General features: G+C 39.1%; 1 protein-coding gene across 1 annotated transcript in view; it reads left to right on the top strand.

The window, feature by feature from the left end:
• Positions 1-8,905: 8,905 nt before the first annotated feature.
• Positions 8,906-23,799, top strand: part of LOC131694885 (uncharacterized) — a gene marked incomplete at its 3' end in the record, with an annotated part of 34,061 nt that continues 19,167 nt past the window's right edge. The window contains exons 1-2 of the mRNA XM_058983401.1: positions 8,906-9,323; positions 17,026-18,978. Of these exons, the coding sequence (XP_058839384.1) occupies positions 17,173-18,978 (1,806 nt within the window). The remainder of the gene's footprint in view (positions 9,324-17,025; positions 18,979-23,799) is intronic.

Raw genomic sequence — 23,799 nt, 5'->3', positions numbered from 1 at the left:
CCATCACAGATGTGAAAAACTCAGAATGCAATTTATGAGAAACGAATTTCATTAAAATTCAACTAACAATATGTTTTATGGTAAGCATTTCAAATAGATGTATTGAAGCTTTCATATTACAAATTGTATTTACTTCTTGCTTGATTGCAAATAAATCTCCAGTTCTGCTGCTGAAATTGTACACATTTATCAAATTAAGCTAATGGCAACATTTTTTTTCCTTTTCAGGTAAGATTTCGGATTTACTCATATTTGTTGGTAAGTAAATAATTTGCGTGCTTCATTTCGAAGACACGAGTCAGAAAAATAGTGAATTTTTCTTTTATACTGTTTTAAACGTATTGGGGTTATTTGCTATTCGTTTTGCTTGTTTATTGATGACCAGACTATCTCATTATCGTCGAACGCTATCGTTATTATTAAGAGGATGGTCCGCTTCACAATATCGAAAAATCTAGTTTTCTCAATACTGGGCAGCTAGAAAGAAACCAGTAAGTTTCCATTGAATTAGATGTAACAAAAAGCATCCATCAAATATAACGGAATATTATGTGAGATTTGAAAATTATATGATCATAGCGTCATTAGATAAAAATGAAAACCGGCCATACTTAGCCACGAACTGGCAACCATTTCCTCATTGAGCAGGCCTCTTTACTAACTTACTGCGTTACTGTGCGTAATTTTACAACTTGCCCAACTTTTTTCTAGCGCGTATAGGGTTTCTAAAATATGTTATCTTTAGATTGTTGTCGTCAACGAACAAGAAAAATATATAATATATATCAAAACTTTATTTTTCAACTTTAACTTCAAATGTCCCTGACAACACTAATACAGCGAAATCTAATCAGTCTAAGTGCGAAGCATTGCATTTGAGTACTTTTACGGCGTTCACATGAAGCACGCGCATCTTACTAACAAACAACATCTTACTAACAAACAACACGGTGAGTCAAACCGCGAAGAGGATAATACAAACTGTTCATATTTTTTTATGCGATCTAAGATTTGAGGTTTGCCACACAGAAAAAAATTCGTTCATAAATTCATGGAAAAAAGCTCACGATTTCGTGAACTGAACGATTTACGAAAACCGGATCCTGAAGTTATAAATAATAAATTTCGTATTTATGAATCTATTCTTGTTTCCAAACAACTAGTTCCGAATACAAACACATCTAGTTCACTACGAATACAACGCATTCGAATGTTTCTTTGGATTACTCTGGTTGTTCTCTGGACATGTTTAGTTTGTGTTATGATTCTTGTTCATAGTTAGGGGATATACTGATTTGCATGAACTACATCAACTAGAAGTGCCGACAGTTAAACGATGTTCATGATTTCAGGAACTTTATTCGTAAGTTCGTATTTCTCTGGCAAATTAGCGTGGTTTATATTCATGATTTCAGGATTTTACTTAGGATTTTCGTAATGTCTATTCACGTTATCGTGATATTTTAAGTATGAGTAAAGTGATTCATGTTCGTGATTTCAGGATCTTAGTCATGAGTAATGGGATTTAAGTTCATGATTTGAGGATTTTAGTCACGATTTTTGACTTCGGATTGATAATCGATTATCACGCCAGAAACATCAGTTTAGATGAATATCCACTGCACAAAATGCAACATGCATATCAGTGCGGAAAATCACTCTGCTTCACGATATTGTTTACAACATTGAGAAGGCCTTCTCGCTCAAGCAATCTAGCTTCGGTGTATTCCTAGATATTAACCCATTCATGCCCATGTTGTTTGTGGACAACAACGTTTTTAAACAGCTATAACTTTTGATTAAGGCAAGATTTGCTCACAAAAACAAGTAAGGCTAATAAATGTGACTATTGGTTTTCATTTGAGTATTAACGGTTACAAGGATCAGCTCTAGAACTGAAGTTATTGCAGTTAGTCTGATTGAACTCCGATGGAGCAGTACTGCCAGGGACCGTTTACGTTGACGACGGAAAATAAATTTTTCATATAACTTCGTTATGTTGCAATATTAGTGAAAATGATAAGACTTATCAATTTAGACTATTTTTGGCTACGTTTTCCACGCAGTTGGACTATTGTAAATATTTTAGGAGAATTGTAGTGAGCATTGGAAGGTAAAAATTGAGCAGCTTGTAGCACTGCAAGGAAAGCACCTACCTTTATGAAAAAAGGTTTTTCGAGTTTCTTGATCCCACCGTTTTAAAGGAAAAATAGTTTTGAAACCCGACATGCACTAGAAAAAAGTTGGGCATGAAAGGGTTAAGAGTGCTTTTAACTGTGTGTCCTTCCAGTATATTCGGGAAACGACGCGCGGTCATGGAGTATCTGCATGTATCTTGGGTTGGATAAACGCAATGCTTAGTAACCGCATTCTTTGCTCGTCACTGAGACTGGCAGATATAAAGAAGTTGTGTATTTGTGGTCCTTCTCAGAGTGGCCTTCTGGCATCTTTGCTATGGAACCAGGATGCCGACGGTTTGTTGGAGAACCTCAATGAGGTTTAATTTCCAACCTACGGGTTTTCTGACGACTACCAAATACTAATTACTGGACTTTGCATCGGCACAATCTTTGACATTTTACAACAAGGATTAAGAGCTGTTCACAAGTTAAATTATTAGTTAATCCAAAGAAAACTTCAATTGTTCTTTTCACGAAGAAGCAGATAACAAACGGCAGGGTTCGTCCCTTGTAGAGATGGTCGGGTTTCAATTTTTTCGAACCCGAACCCGACCCGAACCCGAGCGCATGAAAATTTAAAAACCCGAACCCGACCCGAGCCCGAAATTATAAAATTTGAAAAACCCGAACCCGACCCGAGCCCAAACATTTTAAAACTTAAAAACCCGAACCCGACCCGTACCCGAGAATGAAAATTTTGTAAAACCCGAACCCGACCCGACCCTAGAATTTTAAAATTTGAAAACCCGAACCCGAAAATTTAAAATTTGAGAAGCCCGATCCGAATCCAACTTGCTAATACGGAGAATCAACCAAAGATCTCGAAGATTTTTAATTCTAGGCATCCGAGCTGGACCCTTGACTCATCTAAGAATAGTAGAATCACTCGAATACGCATTGAGTTATATCTGCATTTGGAAAAACAAATCACTACCGAGTAGAATCCGCATTTATATTTACTATTATTGAACGTCAAATTTGTAACGTGCTGAGAAACTTGATAAATCATTGATATCTTAACCGGCAATTAAGTTAAATCGGCGGCCAACTCATGAGGAAACAGAAAGCTTAATGGTCACAGTTTCTAACAACCTTGCCCGTCGTAATTAACCAAAATTTCTGATTTTTTATCAGAAACCATTCCTGCAAGGCAGTTTCGTATAGTTTATTACATGTATTAAATTAAGCTATGGCAATTGGCAAGTCGTATTCGACAGTTTACATGACGTCACCCAAGTTACTGGTTGGAACGGTCAACCCTGTATCGAAGGGTATCAATCATTTTCTGACGTTATTTTATGCTTCAGATTAAACGGTATGCGCGCCAATAGAGATGCTTCGACATCTCCAATGGAGCTCTCGGAACGACTCAAAACTTAAAAATCCGTTAATGGCTTCAACAGAACACACAAAATTTTTGCGATCATTTCGTTAAGTTCGTGGAAATTCATGTATTTTTATGAAGGAATCCGGATCATGCAACAGCTCAGCCCGGGAACAATCTGACAGAAAGTGTTTGTATCATATATGTACCACTGATTTAATAATGGTGCTATTATCCCATCACCATATGAGTGTCATGAACAACGAAACCTGGCGGAAGTGAAGCTAGGTTTAGGTCTGATGGAACAAAGACAGTTTCTAGAAAATAAATTTGGCCTAAACTATCTGCTTTTAAAAAAATAATGTACCCTTTTTAAATTTGAGCCGCCATAATGACACCAAAGTACCACCAAATTTATGAGTCCAGTCCTTATTTTTCCGTTGCAGTTTATTGCAAGAATTGCAATAAATCTTTATCATAAACCAATTTGATTATTAAACTTCCGTGAAGGCAGGTACAACCTATTTGTTTCATTTGACCAATTTAACAGTGCTTGCTTAAAGTTTGTTTGGGGTACAAATGTACCCCACAAAACCGTTAGCGTTAGTGTTTTGTCATGTGTACATAATTCAAAAAAAATTATATATATATATTATTAAAAGCAAAATATCGATACATAGTAAGCGAGAAACTTGTGTAAAATTGTATAAGTATCAACTTTGCTGAATAATAGTATCTGTTATTTGGTATAAGAAAGCACTATAGCAAAGCAACTAGAAAATGCGTTTGGATCGGTATCGTAATTTTTGCTTTTGCGGATGAAAGAGTCAAAACACATTCGTGAATATGATTTGTATATACTATGCAAGACGCATCATTCGAATCGTTATCTTCTGCAGCCCAGGCTCTGGATCATACTTACTTTATATACACGTACAATGCACCGGCTCTACCTTTTCCTTCGACGCCTTCCTGTTTCATCTCTGTTACTGCATATTGCTGTATTTTTAACGTTTGTATTGGCGTTTGGTTTTAAAAAAGCATCGGAATAAATATACTTTTTGACCGGTTTTTGAAAAAAATTGTTCAAAAGGAAATTTAATAAGCTTTACAACGTCGTATAAATGGTCAAAATCGATTTGAAACTACCGGAGTTATAGCAATATGAAGAAAAAAAGAGAATTTTGACGTATTTCAAAGACTTGTTCTATACAAAATGAAATATTACCTAATTAAATAGCCAAAACACGAATATTTTTAAACAGGTTACTTTACGAATGATTTTAGAATAAAACTATCCAATTTAATTATAAATTTAATAAAAATTAGACATACTAGAGCGATTTTCGTTCTGGGGTACGAATGTACCCCACAAAACCGTTTACATAGAGAAAAAGTCGCCGCGGTCTAAGTATCGGTTTTAAAGTACTTGTCGAAATTTATATTCCATTATAGAAAGTTGAACCGATATTTTCTGATAAATTCCTGTTGACTTGGTTTATTACTAATTATCATGAAAAATAATGCGCAAAGAGATTTTAGATGTGAAACACGTATTGTTGAATGATCTTTCATGAATGTTCGTTTAAAAAAATAAATAATTCAGGCAGTTTGCGAATCTGAAGAGACGGAATTTTATGCAAGAATGAAAAAACACAATATTTGAGCACCAGAAAATACGACGAATTCTAGCGATTCAGAGGTGCTAACATTTGGTACGGTTATATGTGTCATCCATTCGTATTACGAAGTATAATTCACTACTACAAAAAAGACTGCGTTTTGTGTATAGACGCAAACAGTGTCCTGAAATGGATGGGTTGTTTTGTTCAAAACCCGAACCCGATCCGACCCCGATAATTCCTAATTTGAAAAACCCGAACCCGACCCGAGCCCGAAAGTCCAAAATTTCATAAACCCGGACCCGACCCCAACCCGAGAATTTAAAATTTGAAAACCCGGAACCCGACCCGAACCCGAGAAGCTTAAATTTACAGAACCCGAACCCGACCCGAAACCCGTCGGGTTAGGGTCGGGTCCGGGTTTCGGGTCCAAAAACCCGAACCCGACCATCTCTAGTCCCTTGCAGTCTTTGACTCTGAGCTACTGTGTGCAGATTAAGTTAAATACGTTGGAGTTGTATTGGATTTTTTTGATTTGATCTGCTTACATTGAGTTTAGAGTTAAGAAAGCATGCATGGCCTTCGTGCAGTGCAGGCGGACATTCGGAAAGACCTGGGGTCTCAAACCATCTATTGAATTTACACTGCAATTGTAAGTCCAATTTTATCATTTGAATGCTAGTATGGTGACAGAGGGGAGAGGTGATGACGGTTTAGTTGAAACTAAACCATCTGCTAAGAATGGCGCTCATGGCGTTGACTGGTGCTTTCACCTCAACTCCGACTTCTGCCCTTAAGGACCTTCTAAATATTAAACCATTACACATACACCTTAAACAAGAAGCACATTCATGTACCTAGAGACTGCAGGTTACTAGACTTTGGAACAGTAACCATGTTGATCTTGCTACCATTCAGTTAGTAGTGGAACGGCAAATGACCCACAGAGGTTAAAGCCACGAATTAACAACAACAACAGTGGAGTGACGTGATGATGCTGGTGTCTACTGTCGTGAAATGAGATCAGAACAGAGTCGCTCGCTAGGTAGATACTGTACTGTATTCCAAGCAGAAATCTTCGAGATTTTGTGCGGGGTACAATCGGCCCTTCAACAGAGCTTGTCCGGCAAAGTTATAAACTTCTGCTCCTCTATTTAGGCTGCAATCAAGCTCAGATGAATCACGGTCCAAGGTAGTGATCGCGTGTAGAACCCAAATCGAACAACTTAGCATGCTGACCAACTCAATTATCACATTTATCAATTATCACATGGCAACTATTCAGCGCGTTGAGTCTTTTTCATGTGACCTTTGTGAATCCGACTACGGAGCCTCATATCATCTGATATGCAACTATCTAGCAGTAGCGCAATTGCGATTTCGAGTTTTCGACCGTCCTTCCATAGACGACACCATGTTTGGACGACTGAAACTTAGAGACATACTAAAGTTTTTTTTTATCAAATGTGGTAAAGAGCTTTAGGCTTATTCGCAGGTGAGTTGAATTGCTTGTGAGGTTAACTTACCTGCTGTTTGTTTTTTTTTTGTTTTTGTGCTGTTATTTTTCCTATTCTTCCAATTCTACTTCCCCACACCGCCTTCTCTTTTCCTTTCGCTCAGGAAATGATGAAAACACACGGCAAGGCACAAATACCCGACTACATACGGGGAACGTGCCATTTAAGCCAATATATTCTGATTCCTGATTCTTGATTTTTCTATTTTTTTGGTTCATCGAGTAACTACAAGTCTAAGCTTCACAAATCTTGAATTTCCTGTGTCAGATAATTTTATCAAGAGTTATGGTTTTCGCCGCGGCGCTCCTCGACGTAGAAATGGTTGGACGTCTACTCTTGGAACGCACGTATGCGTGGCTCTGGTTGACCGAAAATATTTTTTTTCGTGCGCGATGAATTAACATTACACAAAAGATCCATTGTAGAAAAACTCATAGTAAGAGAACTGCGGAGAAAAAAACAGCATTTTTGGCAACGAATACCCCGGCATTGTATGGCAAAACGTCCAATGTTATAAGGATAGGCAATGTTCGACTGGATTCGTTTTTTGACAGCTAAACGCGAATCCAATCGACCCAAAATGGAGTCTCCGCAGTTCTCTTTCTAGAGTTTTTCTAATCCATTGTTGCCTTGCCTACAAAATCGTAAAACAAAATATTTTACAGACACCCCTTTTAATCTTGACGTAATTCTTTAAATCGCACATTTGAAAAATCTGAACACCCCTTTATTTTTTAATGGATCCAAAACTAGAAGGAAACTTTTCCGAAAACATTATGGATCTAAAAGTAACTATTTGGTCGTTAACATTTTCGTCTTCCTAAACACGGCTTTGGGACCATAGTGCACGGCGTGTGGGCCGAATATACCGGAAAACAACAATAGCAAATACATTTTGGCTCGATTCATCCAACCTGCCGTCTCTTTCGTTTCATACAACATGTCCTAACTTTGCTTTGTGAATGTTATTTTTATTCGTTGAAAATAGCGGTGTAGGTTTATGTGTCCTAATTATACGTTTCGAGAAAGTAAAAACAAAAGAAACTGGCTGATTATTATTCACTAAAAAGGACTTTGATAAGATGACTATTAAGGGGCACGTCTTGGTTTCGTGCCGGTCTACTGATGAACCAAGACACATGCGAAATGAATATTTTTATTGCTAATTATTATTTGCCAGGTTTTTTGCAGTGCAATGTTTACTGTACCGAGGGTTGACTGCTAAATTGTTTGCATACATTTAAATAAAAGAACCCTTCCTCGAAGCAAAATAAGTGCTTCTCTTTCCTTGGTAATAAATGCTCGCATAACGTATAGCAAGTTCAACTCGATTGATTCACCTTTCTAGAGAAACCTAAAAATATGCCTTGCTCCAGCTGCTACCGATGATTTCTTACCGCCTTTCAAAATGTTCTAACTCACATCTCTGGCAACTGCCGCTGTCAAAGGCGATGAGTAACATTTGTTGGAATTAAAGCATGAGTCGTGTTCTATTTACCGGTCTGTCCATACGGAAGAGTTGCTATAGACAATTCTACCTCTTCCAACGATGTGGCAGTCCTAATGTTGATCTTGACCGTTTGAGAAAAGCAGCAGCAACAGGTTGCGGGAGGCAAAGAAGTAGGGAAAGTATTTAATACCGGCTAAGTTTTAGGCACACGCGGGGGTTGAACACATGTCTTTAATACTGAAACCCCGAACAGTTACCTGCTGCGGTTTCTGATCCTTTGTTGCACACTGCAGCTCAAGAGAATCCGGATAACTGCTTCTGTGATCCTCCTATGGTCAATCTCTATTCCCATAAAATCGTGATGGGATGCCATTTAGTAGTGTACAGTAATTGTTTGATACTAGTTCGAAGCGATTTTACTAGCAGACGCGTTATGAATCGTTGGAACTGCAGTGTCCTAATGATCACTGTCCCTAACGCACCCGGCTGATCGGGGATCGTCCGTCCGCAAACCCGCCCTCCAGCGCGCGAGAGCATTGACTGACAGCAGGTTAGAGGGAAGTTTTTTTTTAAAGAAAAAAAGTTTTACGTCTTATAGCTACCCTTCCTTCGGAACGGAACGGGACCGTTTGCAGCCGGCAGTGCAGGTTTTGGCACTTGCTTTGGTCTGCTGGCTTGCGTTTCCGTAGAAGAAATTTGTGAGTCCAATCGCATACATGTATGTAGTGCATGCTAGTTTGCGCGGGTAGCGTGGACGGCCGGCATTTATTCCTTTTTCCTTCTGCCTTCTTAGACAGCACCTTAGCACTGCATTTCGCGTGTCTTGATCCTCTCCTTTCCCGGCCGGCCGCGCATTCGTTCGGCAAAGGAAGTCAGTTATGGTTTGCTAGTTGGAGAGGGGACTTGATCGCCGGATACGATCAGGCTGAGTCAGTAGTTTACCTGTGGACGTTTGTTGTGGCGGATCGAAATTCGGAAGTAATGAAACGGTGCGTGCTGGAGATTCGCGAATGTGCGTTCCTGGTTGACCTCTCGTGGCAGTTTCGCGTGCGAATGTGATTGGAGAAAGGAAGATGTGCAATTTCAGTGATAGTGTAGTGTGTATATTTACGAAAGCTACCATCCAAAGCAAAATCTTTCAATCGGAAAGAGAGAGTTCGTGCCACTTTACTAGCTAAACCTGTTGGTGCATCGATTTATTGCTTTTGCGGTGACATATCTTAATCGAAGGTTGGCTCATACGATCGCTATTGGAAACAAGAGAGATTATCGTACGTTATGGACGACTAGTATGAATCATAAGCACCATCATTGCAATATCTTTGAGTTGGCTCATGCGTCATCGCATATCGCATGGCTGTTGGAGGGGATTGTCTAACTTGTTCTGAATCTCAACTTGTCGAAAGAGGTGGAATAATCAATAATTTCAAATACAGTAGCGTCGTAGTGGTACAGTCGTCGCACGTTCGATCTCCGACTCAGTGTCAGTCAATTAGGACACGTTTCTGTGAGCTTTTTGATCCGATTTTTTCCGCCTATTGAATTCGGTAAAGATATGATTATGTAGAAGATAATTAAATTCTGATGAACAGAGCACTCTGATTTCTGTCAATCAAAAATAACATTATATGACGTGAAAGACAATTTGAAGAAATATTAAAAATGAAATTTGAAGAAACGAGAAAAATTTGCCTGGACGAGTTAAAGACATTCTCCACGGCTACACTCGTCCGTGCGCTCGCAAACCTGTTGGCGCTCCTGTTTGTTCGACTCCGTATCTTCAAAAACACTGAATTGCCTTCCAAAAGTCTAATGGTATATTCTTAAATAGTTATTTACATATGAAAACTTGAAAATATGCATGTATTTGAATGATTCTTGCAGGTTAATATTGCTCATTCTTGAGAAAATATACTTTTGCATACAAAATATTAAAATATGAAATTTAACCGAAGACACGACGCTTTTCAATAACCATGATCTTGAGTTACAGAAGCTTAAAAATTTGCTCACGAGCATATTTTTAAGCTTATTTTAAGCACCCTAGTAGATGACATCCAAATGCATGTTTGCATCAACAAACAGCACTCGTCTTTCGCGAGAAGACCACAGGATAAATCTTTTTCCTAATGTATGTAATTATGTATGTTTTTAAACAAGTCCAACTGATACTGAGACTTAATGAACTAAGACTCAGGGTCTCCAGTGTTATAAGGCTTTTGTTTGTTTGGGAGCAGGGAAAAACCCGCTGGAGCTGAATTTTGTTTTAACTCTTTCCAGTAGGCTTATGTTATGTCCTCATCTTTTATAACAACAGATAACAGACATTCAAATGATACATGTCGACACTTATAACTTACAAATAAAATTAACAGCATAATCTTAATAACTAGAAACTAGCACTAGGCTACAGCTAACAAGATAGAAACGATTTCTTGACAGCACGATACGAATGAACCATAATTTGCTCTGACTACCGGCATGCGAAAGAAAGGATGGGTTCGAGGACTACGACGACGAATGTCGATGTCCAAAAGTTGTAGAAGTTCGGAGCAGTCGATTCGAGATTGCAGTAGATCGGCAATGAAAACGGCCTTCGAAACATTCCGGTGTACTTACAGGAGATCGAGGTCAATAAGCTTACAGCGATCTATGTAGCTCGGTAGGTTCAGTGGGTCCCTCCATGGGTTTCGACGAAGTGCGATACGAACAAATTTGCGCCGAAAAGCTTCAATGCGTTGAATATCTTTTTGGTAATAAGAAGTGCCCAGACTGTATTGCCATATTCGAGTGTAGAGCGGACCAAAGCACAATAGAGTACTTTTCAACAATGTATGTTGGTAAAGTTCTTAGTGACTCTCAAATAAATCCTAGCAGCTTAGAAGCCGTAGAAATCGTGTACTCAATGTGGCGCTTGCAGTTTAGTTTGGAATCTAAGTAGGCTACCAAATCATTAACAGCTGATCCCGTTTGAGAACGTTTTATGAAATATTGTAGTCGAAATTAACTTTCCAGTGGATATAACCGAACGCTTGAAGGCATTTAACATATTGGCATTGAACCAATTGGTGAATACATTCAACTGGGACTGCAAGAATTCTGCATCTTTCGCATTATTGATAAGCCGAAATAGTTTGAAGTCGTCAACAAACGAAAGTTTCATGCACTTTAGCAAATGATTTAAGTCGCTTAAATAGAGCAAAAAATGAATGGTCCGAGGTGACTGCCCTGAGGTACTCCATAGCTGTTGGCAAATGGTGATGTCGTGCAGTTTCCAATTTCACTACCATTTCACGTTCAGTTTGGTACGAGTAAAGCCAATCCAGAAAGGAGTCAAATCCAAGTCTACTTTATTTGGAAACAGTTATCTAATGATTAATTTTCTTAAACACCGCGAAGAAGTCGTTGTACATGGCATCTACCTGTAGTTTTTGCTTGCAAACGTTGACTAAAAGAAAGATGTGTGAGATACTAAGTTTGTAGTAGTTGACCGTTTAGGCATGAAGCTGAGTTGAGTATCGGATATGTAGCTAGAGCAGTTATGGGAATAGCTTAGATACTGCACTTAATGCAGCTTTTCCTCGATAGTTCGAAATAACGCCATTTTTGATCACTGGTAAAACGTGTTTTTTGAAATCAAACATAATCTTCCCATTTTTCCTAGCACCGCCTAGTAAGTAATAATTTATTCGATATCGAGCAGAACTCGATCTGGTGATGAACATTACTTAACACCAGAAATTGTATTCTCGCTAGCGCCGCCTATTGGATAAGTTCTGAAATAATTGATTTGTCGTCGGTCAGTATTCGACCTGCTGGTGAATATTGCCGAAAATACCACCCTTTTAAATTATTATGATATACAATTTGAAATATATAAGATGATTGCTAGCGCCGTCTGGCGGATCTATTCATATTTGATCACTTAACCACCATGCACCGTCCAGAAGCTCTTGATTTCCTGGACAAATTTTCTGGGGCACCTTCGAGGTCCAATTAAGTACAATAACCTTGTCAAAAAGTACGGCGCTTACATCTTAACGCGGATGAAATATTCGGCCAATTAGCCGAAATCTTCCTACTGCACGGATACAGCGCAGTAGAAATCCGCGTAGTTGGAATTTGCGTAGTAGGCAACCAGGGATGTTATGCACCTCAGAGCAAATAAAGAGAAGAATAACAAAAGCTCTTTGCACTTTTCATGCGAACCACCGCTCTTCTCTTTCACAATAAACCCCTTCACTCCGAAGTGTGTTGCTCCCACATGTAAGTGGTGACAGCATACTACCTTGAGGACATCCAGACACTCAGTTTCCTTATCTCTATCTATCTTGATGATGAGTGCAGATGTCGGTTGCTAAGCATTGCGTTCGCGATATATGAAGATACTCGCGCTGCTTCCAATATGGATTCGTAAGACACGTTATTAAAAGCACCTTTAATAGCAAAATTTTTCCTAAGCTAGATTGCTCCTTCGAAAAAGCTTCTTCAATTTTATAGACAACAATAGCTTAGTATATTTCCCCCTTTGATATGCATGTTGCATTGCACGTCACGCTAATGGGATGTATGCTGTACTACAAGTAAGAACTTTCTTCAACATATGCTTGAAGTGTTCATATTCTCTTTGAAGCAGAACTGGAATGATTCCTGAGCCTTATATAGAGCAAATCTAGCAAGCACCCATTTGATCGATTCGGTTGACACAGTGCTACGAACCAATGCCTAAGAATCAGAATTACACGAAAAGAACTCAGAGGCAATCGTCAGTAATGGTTCCGTACAGTGCCGAAAAGACAGTTGAGTACTTCAGATTCGTCAAACGAGTATTCGCCAGTAGCAGTTCTAATTGAACTAAGGTGAAAGATTATTCTAGTAGCCTCGTTGAGATTTGAGACATTTGTGCAAAGGCTTTTCTAACCACTTCATTTATAGAATTGAAGGTCATTTCTGTAAACTTTGCGAGTTCACTTAAATGCCTCCGATCTGTCTCTGCGTCTGCGAATCCAAGCTCTTCTTCGTATCTTTTTAAGTCCAGTTAGTTCGGCGTTCTACCAATGGGTTGCTCTAGACGTTCGTAAAACTCGAAGCGGACAACCCTCTTGGTATGCTATGCTGTGGTATGCTGGTGGTAAAATGAGCTTGTTTTATCCACTACCTCGTAAAAGTAACTTAGAGATTCAAGCATTGGAAAATACCTATGGAACCTAGTTGCCAAGTACTCTTTGTGGAGGTCCCAGTTCGCAGATTTCAGATTACGATAAGTGACGATATCTAGTGAGACGTCTAAATGATCAAAATTATGTATCTATTATTAGATAACGATGGTTTGGTACGAGCCAAGCTTGTCGAGGCACGAGCTTGTCAACGCATGCATAATACTGTCGGAGCAGAGGGTTACATCAAAAATCAAGCTTATTAAGTTGCTTTTAAGGGAGGGGGAGGGGGGTAAAGGTTTCAGTGTGAAAAAATCAGTTTTTTTGTCAATTTTGTTTGAGAAAGTTGGGTGAAGCTGATTAAAACTTTTGTATATTGAACTACATCATTTCAGTAACATCCTGTAGTTTGTTCATTCAAAAATATCTACTCTGTGACGAAGCTTTTTGTAGAACGTCTCTGGAAAAACACGATTTGCGGTGCTAACTGCCATTCAAAAACTACTTGACCGATTCATTTCAAACTTTGCATACACATTCTATGTTAAAAAAAAACTTAACCCCTACTTTGAGTTTTTGAGATAATTTTTCAATTAAGGGTTTTTTTTTGCTAATAAATTGTGGGAATAGCTATTTTTCAAGAAAAATTCCGCCGTACACAAAAGAAAAATAAATTTCGAAACCTCGAAGAGGTGGAGAACGCGCACAATAACCTTGCAAGCGGGTTAGCACTTTTCTTTGTTCCATTACACTGCACGTACTGGGATGATCGAGTTATCGGTCTGAGAGTCATCGAACGAATGAGAAGCACCAGCCTCTTGGTATGCTGCTACTATTAATGAGTTTGTTCTATCCACAACATAATCCAAGTCACTTGAAGATTGAATTGTTGGAAAATACCCATGAAACCTTGTCGTCAAGTCATCATGTGTTCAGATAATGATAGTTCAAGTCAGTTTGTCAACTCATGCGTAATGCTGTCGCAGCAGAGGGTCACATTTAACATCTCTTCTCAGCCAGATCGTGAAAATGTTAACCGATCACCTACATTATAGATTGAGTAACGAATGGTACGGAATGTACCTCTCAAATTGATATCCGATTTGCCTCAAATTATGCGATATGGGTCATTCCGCGCGAAGTGATCAAGGCACGTATGATCGACTTTCACGGATTTGAACAAATTTTGGAGGAATTGCTCATCTAGGGCCAATATATATTGAAATCCAAATTTGTATGCCAATTGAACCACCCCTCGGGCCATGGGAACACTTCCCGTTTTAATAAATTGGTAAAACCTTATAATATAAACACTTATAATCTTTGTTTTTCTTTAGATTATATCATCGGTTCTATTTACTTAAAAATCAAAGATTCTTCAAGGAGTCTAAAAAAATAAAGTTTTTAGCGGCGGTGCTTCCAATTATGCGATTTTTTCAGTTAAAAAAAATAAAGTTAATGTTTCTCGCAATACATATATTTTAACTTTCAAATTTTAATTCCATCGTGTTCCTCAGACATTTTTACATAAAAACACTTATAATCTCAATATAATTTAAGCTTATCCTGAGATATATGGTTTTGAAGCGAAAAAAATCTCAATTTCTCATATAAAATCGCAAGCGCGCAACGACAAAAATCCCTCTTTAGTGTACTGAGTTCACGCATAATTTATTGTGAAGTACACGAGAAATGACGAAAAACTACGTTTTTGTTTTGCCTCTAGTTGATCAGGGTCGGTTTTATGACCATTTGAAGGTTTCTTAATATTTGTCGATAAACATAAAATTTTATATGGTAAAATGCGAGAAGTGTTTTTTAAGTAAAAATGTCTGAGGAACATGATGAAATTAGAATTTTCAAGATTAAAATATATGCATTGCGAGAAAAATGAACTTATATATTATATTTACCTGGAAAAATAGCATAGTTGGTAGTACTGCCGCTAAAAACTAATATTTTTCTTGGCTCCTTTAACAATTTTCCTCCAGAAACATCTTGCGTTTTGATTTCAGAGTAAATAGAACCGAAGATGTAATTAAAAGAAAATCAAGTATTTTTCTATATATCGGCTCTAGATAATTAATTGCTCTAAAATTGGCTCAAATCGGTGAAGCTCGATTATAAGCTTCCATCTTTTTGATCACTTCGCGCAGAATGACCCATATACATTTACGTCACTGCCGGTTATGCGTGGAACAAGGTTCCAGTGACAGTATGGTACAACTCTTTTGAAATCATCAGAAGGCGATGATTCATTAAGCGGCAAATATGCCGAACAATTGACGAATTTTTTGTCTATTTTGTGAATTGACTGTGACTGCAAAAATAGGTCTGAAATGAGTCAAATTTATTTAAACGGGTCTCCCGAATTCGGTCAAATTAAAATTTCGATGAAAGATCCATTTTTTTGGTAGTATTTGGCATTGCAAAAGCAAATCCAGGCTTTTGAAAAAAATTGACCATTATGTTGACATTTGAAGTTTGTAGTCCTTTTATTGTAAAAATATTACTTTGGGCGACCAAACTGATCGATTTTAATGAGCTTACAATTTTGTATGTTTTTTAAACAATTTTTCATTGCAAAATAAATTTAAAAAAAAATGTTCTGCACGTCTTTTTTGGTCGAAAACAAACACATAACCACTTTTAGTTCCTAACAACATGTCACCGAGGAAAACGGCCCGTAATTTGTAACGTCGTCGCGCATGGATTTCAACCAACGGATTGAAGGCCTAAACAGATTGCGTCGTCGTGAACCCACATGGACCAACATGGTTGTTGCAGTTTTTATCGCATTATCGAACGCTAATGAATGGAAGTGCGCGGCAAGCTAGCGTCTCACTCTATAACTTTGAATGACAGATCTCGATAATTAGATACTGGATTCGGGTACATTTTCGGCTCGAGTTGAAAAATTTCTGGTTCATATTTTCCAATTTTTAAATTCGGGTTCGGGTTTTCCTAATGTTAAACTTATGGGTTCGAGTCGGTTATCTTGAAGTTTTCGGGTTCCGGTAGGGTTTTGTTTTTGAACAAAAATTGAATCCACCCATCTATAATGCTAGTCTCAATCTAAAATGTGGAACACGCGTGGAAATTTGAGCGTTGTTTTAATATTTCGAAATGTTCCATACTCATAGCTAAAACCGGACGTCGTTGAGCTTTATGAAAAATCAGCTCAAAAATATTACTTTTTTATATATGACACATTTTACCTTCCCTACGCTTCACTGTTTTTTTTAAATTGTAGGTAAAATAGTCTGCACTGATAAATAACTAAAGATTGTAAAATAATAGGCGGATTTAGAATCAACATTGGAATGTTTGCAAACAGCAGATTTTAATGGATACTTACAACCAAATATGCCGGTATTAATTACTTTGATAACTGAAAATTGCTTGAGCTGAGCTTGAGCAGAACGTCACCAGAGGTTGTGGAAGATACTCAGACGAATACATATTTTAGTACCCACTTATATTCCCACAATTCTATTGTATTTGATCGTGAACGAATCGCACGCAGCTTGCCTTGCAATTAACCTCATTAGTAATTCTGACGCTTGTTTATGATTATAATCGCTGGCTTCAAATGTGTGTGCCGGTAGACGATCTCTCTTTTTTCCAATCGCGTTGATAGACGCACTGAAGTTATCGGATATTGAATGGTTCACTAGAACCTTTAGTACTAGTTCCGTGCTGGATGCCAGCGCAGTCGGCGGCGTGTCTGCCATGAGGCGTCCCATTTCAAAATTTTATTTGCTCAATTATTCAAGGTAAACCGTGTCAGTAAACTGTGTCAAGAACTCTTCCGCGGGATCGATCTGTTTGCCAATAGAGATGTTGTCCTACTCGTTGCGTGGATGAAAGTGTCTCTTATCGCTGTTCAAATAAAGCGCAAGCAGTTCTGATAAGAGTAAACGATGGACTGCGCTTCGCAAAACGTCGCTGCCACTGCGGGCGTGGAAAATGAGGCGAATGACGAGGAATCTTCAGTGCCGGCTGTCACGACTACCAAAACTTCCGAGATAACGATTATTATGAAAACACTGGTGTCAAATACGACGAAAAAGACGAACGGTCGCGTAAAGAAATGTGAATGCGGTGATGGGTCTAAAGTCGGTAGTACTATAGAAGTTACGACCAGTGTAAGAAGTGTTTTCGAGTGTCCGGCGGAGTGCAATCGAAGTGCGGCATTGGAGCCGATTCTGAACAAAAATTTCATGACCTTACTGAAAACCGCAAACGATTCGTCCTTTGAGAGTGTCTTGGAGTATAAATCGTTATTGCAAGTGCCTAAACAAGATATAAGTTTGAAAAGCTCGGCAGAGAATCTGCTGGGCGGTGATGTGGATCAGGATATCCGAAAGTTTCTCAATGATCTCAGTCAGCACAATGCAAGTGTTTGTTGTAAAAAAGCATCTACCGGTGAAAATGTTGTGTCTTGCGTGAATAATAACAACGCTGGTGAAGGATCGTGTTTGGAGAAGAACGATCTTAGTGTTATAGAAAATTCGATTGATCAGCAGAAGCATTGCCTTAGTTCGTCGGAATCAGACAACACGACAAGCGATTCCGTGCTGAAGAAACCGAAGATTAGCGATGATATGAAAAGTGTACGGTTCACAGTGTCGAAAGTTGATGAAAGTACCGACGAGTCGCGTGGGTTCTTATCGCTACCCAGCTCGACACCCATAAAGATAAGCAAAGTTTCGGAGGAAGTGCAAAATGCAGAAAACTATAAATTGAATTTGTTGACTCCGCCGGCCGATGCCTCATTTATTGACTCTGACTTCGAATCGATGGAACAGGATCAGTATGATACGTGCAGTAGTAAGGAAAGTTTAAAACTTGAAAACGCAAGTCCGAAGAAAGAACCAGTACATATTGAACCTTTCAATCCAGAGGAACTGTTTCCCGAACCCATCCGGGTTTCAAGCCCGCCTCTGGATACGCACGAAACACCAACGCGAATAGTAAGAAAATCATCATCTACAAAAGCGTTCTTCGAGGAAGCTCTTAAAACGCCACTTGCTCTAAGGAAACGATTCCAGAAGCGGCGCAATTCTGAGCACCCAAGACAACCGTCACATTCAAATCTACTGAGCTTCTTCTCGTCGAAAAAGAAAAGCAACAGCTTAGAAGGAGTTCAAAGGCCTATCCAAAGTAAGAGGTCCTTAACCATCAGTGACAACAGTTCGGACACTAGCCGTTGTGCTTCACCAACTCTTACGGAAGAAAACCTGCGCCGATTTTCAAACACTATCCGTGAAGCAGATCTCTCCAATCGGACACTTATCTGGGGCGAAAACTTCGATTACTCGTATGAATGCGAACCGTCGCACTCGGACGTGGAAGAAGAGGATGAAACCGACCCGGATCCGGTGGTTACCCGTTTGGTTCAGTTTAACATATCACCGGACTCATCCTTCGAGATGCAACCGCCGATTGTTCCAACGTTCAAAATCGATCCACCACAGGCGATCAACATTGCCTCGGAACTGGCCCAAGGGCTTATCTGCAAGGCTTACGCAGTAACTTCGAGCAGCATAAAACGCTCCGTTAGCGATCCATTGAACTGTAAAGCACGTAGTCACAGCTGTACTCCGCTGACCTCAGATATCGGTGAATCGGAAGAGGAGGAGGAGGTGGAACCAATCATGAAGCAAGCACACGTACATTTCCACAGTGTTCATGAGGCTTCGCTGCGAAGCTTGGACAAGGTCGGCGTAAGTACCCTTCACCTTTCTTATTGCTTCTCCGATCGGATTTATTGATATTCCCATACGAAGCAGTTGCCATTTGTTGATAAAACAATCGACTTCATTGAAGTGTACTAATTTGCAAATTCTCATACACGTGCCTCTCAGCGAACCATGTCCGGTTTCCGTGAAAATCTATTATTAAACTTGACTATAGGGTAGCAGCAAAAAATTGATCCAAAACATGGGAACTAATTCCTCGCTTGGTTAGCTGCCGTTTGAGCGAGCTATTGTTTTCCAGAAAGAAATGCGTGGATTGACTTTTCGTCGGAATCTGAGGCATAATTATAGCTGAGAGTAGGCCACTAATTACAAACAGATCTGGAAAATGCAACTTAAAGTTATAAAGTAGCAGTTAGTAGGTGGGAAAACTCTTTTTTAGATGCAACTCACGTGATTGAAAATAGTGGGGAAGGTATGCTGTGTGAACTGTGCAGCAGTCGCATGTTATTCGCACGGTCTAATTCCGTAGGTTTGTTAGTAAACAATTGTGGGGATGTTGGGGGTAAGACGGAATCTTTCGAAATATCAAATATTTTTCACTAACCGTGAAATAGCAATTTTGATGTACTCCCGGCCCGGAGGAGGTCGTCGAGATCGGAAAAAGTCTGTAATCATTTTTTCAGAGACAGCTGGACCGATTTGCACAAAATTATTCTCAAATGAAAAGTACAACCTTGCCAACGGCTGCTATTTTGTGTCGATTGGGATTCAGGTTCCGGAGTGTGGCCACACAGTGTTTATCCATTTAAGCTGGTACCACTAGTGATATCAAAATGATGCAAAACTTATTATTATTGCAAAATTACTTGGAGTTGCCAGTCTGAGTCCATAGAAGCATATATTGAATAATGTTCAAAGGGGGTAAAGGAAAATTTAAAAATCGAATTTGTATTTTCGATGCCAGATGCATGAAACGTCAAAATTTGATGCAAAATCGAAAAATAATTTTGAAGAAGATTGACAGAAAGTTGTTTTAAGACGTTGATTGCAATACACCTTGATGGTGAATCGAAGAGGGCCTAATGGGCCTATTCAATGCTGCATGCTTTTCAAACACTCACCACCCTTAACTGAAGCTCAGCTAGTGGTTAGTATTTGAAATATTCGTATGTTGTTGTTCGGCAAACGTATAGTTGTCATGTGTTGTATGTTTTTGGCTTTCTCACTTTTCATTTCAATTACATTTTGCCGTTCTGCGTATGATTGTCACAATATCTAATGTCTTTCTCTAATATATTGTAGTATACGTATCGTACGTCCATCTAATTTTTACTGAATAAATATAATTGTTTATTGAGTGCTTTAACCAAATGGTCATTCGCTCGCCATTGAATAAATGTGTAAATTCACATTTTCCTGCTTCTTTTTCTTTACGGCGACACTCAAAAGCATAGGGGAATAATGACGACCACATGGTTATAGAAGCGCTTTGGTACACACAAAATTACAAACTCTCACGCCATAACAAAAACGCGCACAACAACATACAAGCACTGCCCAAGTAACAATTGAAGTTTTAATAGAACGCTACAAGTGCAGTCTAAGTTTTATCAGTGGCTATAAAACTATCATAAAACCACAATTGTTACTAGGGTGAAGCCTTCCGTGATAATACATACTCGGACGCAGACGCGATCATCACGAGTACCTAAGCCCATGATCTCCCAATCATAAGAATTTTCTCGGCGATTATGTCAACATTTGTGAATGTTTAAAAGTAGTATGAACGAACGCAAACGCGAATCAAATACATTAACATAGAAACGCTTGTGTCCTTCGCGATAATGCAAATCTGGTCACGCATGCGATGATATAATCACACCCTCGTATTGATAAAAAGGCTCTGGTGATCAAGTCAATATATTGGTACTTGTGGATTTTTAAACGCTGTCTTAAGTGCAATTATACCAATACCCGTTCCCACACGATCATGAATCGGTCACATCCGGAAACCCCTACCTTTGGTCCTTGCAGCTTAGGTTCATGCCTTCGGTCTTCGTCTAAAACAACAACCCATATACATAAGAAGTCATAATTTTTAAAGCATCAGCCTTAGAATTTGAATGGAAATGTAACCATTTCTTTAAAAAAATCGGGAAGTTAGGGTTTTGAAATATTTTTCTCTAAAATCTTCTATTTTTTATAACCCTCCCCTAGGTTGACGGGTATTGATGGTATTGCAAACATCATCAAGCATATTGGTGCATCAGTTTTAAAGGACCTCTGACGGATTTAAGATGGTTATTGCATTACGCCTCGATAGTGGTGCATCGAGGAGACCGAGAGGGTTTATGAGCCTTTTTTATGTTTTGTGTTTTTTCATACTCTACACCAGCCCAAACTAACGGTCAACCAACACCCTGTGCACACTGGCGTGGCCGATTGGCGAATCACCGTGGATTGATTTTTTCTGTGGGCTATGTTTGCAGACATTGTTTAACACATTAATGGAAGTGTTTGTGAGCCCGACTCGCAGTGGGAGTTATTGTTTGTCAATTTATCGGTCGGCTTCGTGAACGTTCGCGGTCGCATTAAAAAAAATAACAGTTGATCCCTATTAGTTATGTTGTGTTGTAATAATTGTAGCTTTTAGTACTAGTATACAATTGTTACGTGCCAGTAGTATGTCTATCTGTGTATGTGTTTGTCTGATTATTTGTGACAGATGGGTCAGGGAATGTGTGCAGAACTGGCGTATATGACAGAATAGCGGGTAATCGTTCTTGGGATTCGTTGGTCACTTATTACCGATGTTCAATTCGTGCATTCGATTCATTCGGGAAGATCGAATTAGATAAATTAAGTTACGATTAATTTACCGACACACATGAATAATCCATTCCCGGTCAGCATACCATGAAAAACTTCTTACGGAATTCAATTGTCGTTATTGGTAAATAGGTATCATTTGCTGGCATTCAGATGATTTCAAGGAGCTTGATTGCATGTTACATGTGTTCTCTTCTATTACTTCATTAGTCTGTTTTTTGTACTTCTAGTAGTTTGCTTTTCCACTACTCATGTGTACCAAAAATCATGTCGGTCAATTTCGCTTCTTTCTTTCTTTTTTCTTTATTTGGCATATTATTTTTTTCTTTTATTGCTACTAGATCCATGCTAACACTCGCTAACACAATAAATTGCTTATTATATCATATAAACTCCCAATCTCTCCCATTCCGAACGTGGCCTTCGCGATAACAAAAACCTGGTCACAAATGCGAACACCAAGGTAATTAAACGAATGTTTTAGTACATATAAATTTACAAACGCGGTCACAATCATAAACCCATCGCTCGCGCAATCATGGATCGGCCAGGTCCATAAGTCTCTACCCTCGATCTTAGCAGCCCCAACTCATGCCTTCAGTTGGACCAATAGAAAAAACTAGACAATACGTTCCATCGCGACATGACCGGAAACTCTAGTTAAATGGGAGAACCCAGTCTCTTCTAGCATCTGAACCATGCACTAAACATTAAGTATATTCACGGTCCGTGTGTGATCATCTAGAACACGCGAACATGCGAATGACCCCACGATTATAAAATGTAATGTATACACGCGAAGTAACATACACGTTAGCACACGCTACAAAAACGTCAACATACAAACGCTCGAGTCTTTCGCGATCATCCACGCACACCTGAGCCCCCGATCTCGCAAACAGGATAACACCCCGGTGACTAAGTAAATAATTTAACACTTATAAATTCACAAACGCGGCCTCAGGAGTGAATCTCCAAATACCCAGTGTTAGCGCGATCATGAATCGGTTTCGTCCAGAAGTCCCCCCTACTAGCATAAATCCAATGCATTCAGGTGGGCCAAACAAAACCATGACGCTAATATCCACTAAACAACAGGTTCCATGGCGACATGAAAATCGCGTTCTCGCAGACATGATATAAAAAACGAAAGCTCTCATATCCACTGGACAACATGTTCCATGGCGACATGACCGGGAACTCTAGTGAGTAGTGGGTAACTCACTACCTGTCAGAATGTGAACCGTACACCGAAAACTAAATATCAGAATGACGATCTGCGTGACCATCCAAGAACGCATGCAAATGTTTGAATGGCCACACGGTTACAAAATCGAATTTATTCACTCGAAGTCACATGCGATGTTCGCGATTAACCACGCACACCTGCACCTGCGATTTCGCAAGCAGGATAACACATCGGTAATAAGGTGACCGTTTCAGTACTTACGAAGTTACAAACGTGGTCTCAAACGGAAACCCTCAAACGTCCGTGTTCGCGCGATCATGAATCGGCCACGTCTGGAAATATTAACCGTTCGTTCTAGCAACGTAGGCCCATACATTCAGTTGGACCAATAAAAAATAAAGCTCATATCCGCAAGGCAACATGACCTGGAACTCTAGTAATATGGAAGAACTCACTCTCTTCTAGCAGCTGAACCGTATACCGAAAATAAGGTATCAGATTCACAATCCGCGCGCGATCATCCATCAACACATGAGAATAAGCGAAAGGCACACGGTTATAAAACAGAGTTGATACACACGAAGTTACATACACGTTAGCACACGCGACATACAAACGCAACGCATACGCACAAACGTTCGAGAACATCGCAATGATACACGCGATCGTGAAGTCCCCATACCCGCACATAAAGGGCGAACACGAAATTATTGCGACACCGAAAATGTCCTGCCAATTTTCTTATAATGTTTAAAATCAATCCAAAATTTTAGGGTAGTTTTATACATATATTTACTTCAAAAATCAAAAGAAAAGTTAATCGATGG

Source organism: Topomyia yanbarensis, unplaced genomic scaffold, assembly GCF_030247195.1.
Source record: "Topomyia yanbarensis strain Yona2022 unplaced genomic scaffold, ASM3024719v1 HiC_scaffold_186, whole genome shotgun sequence".
Lineage (NCBI taxonomy): Eukaryota > Metazoa > Arthropoda > Insecta > Diptera > Culicidae > Topomyia > Topomyia yanbarensis.
The sequence above is the reverse complement of the archived record's forward strand: the minus strand, read 5'-3'. Positions and strand labels throughout refer to the sequence as shown.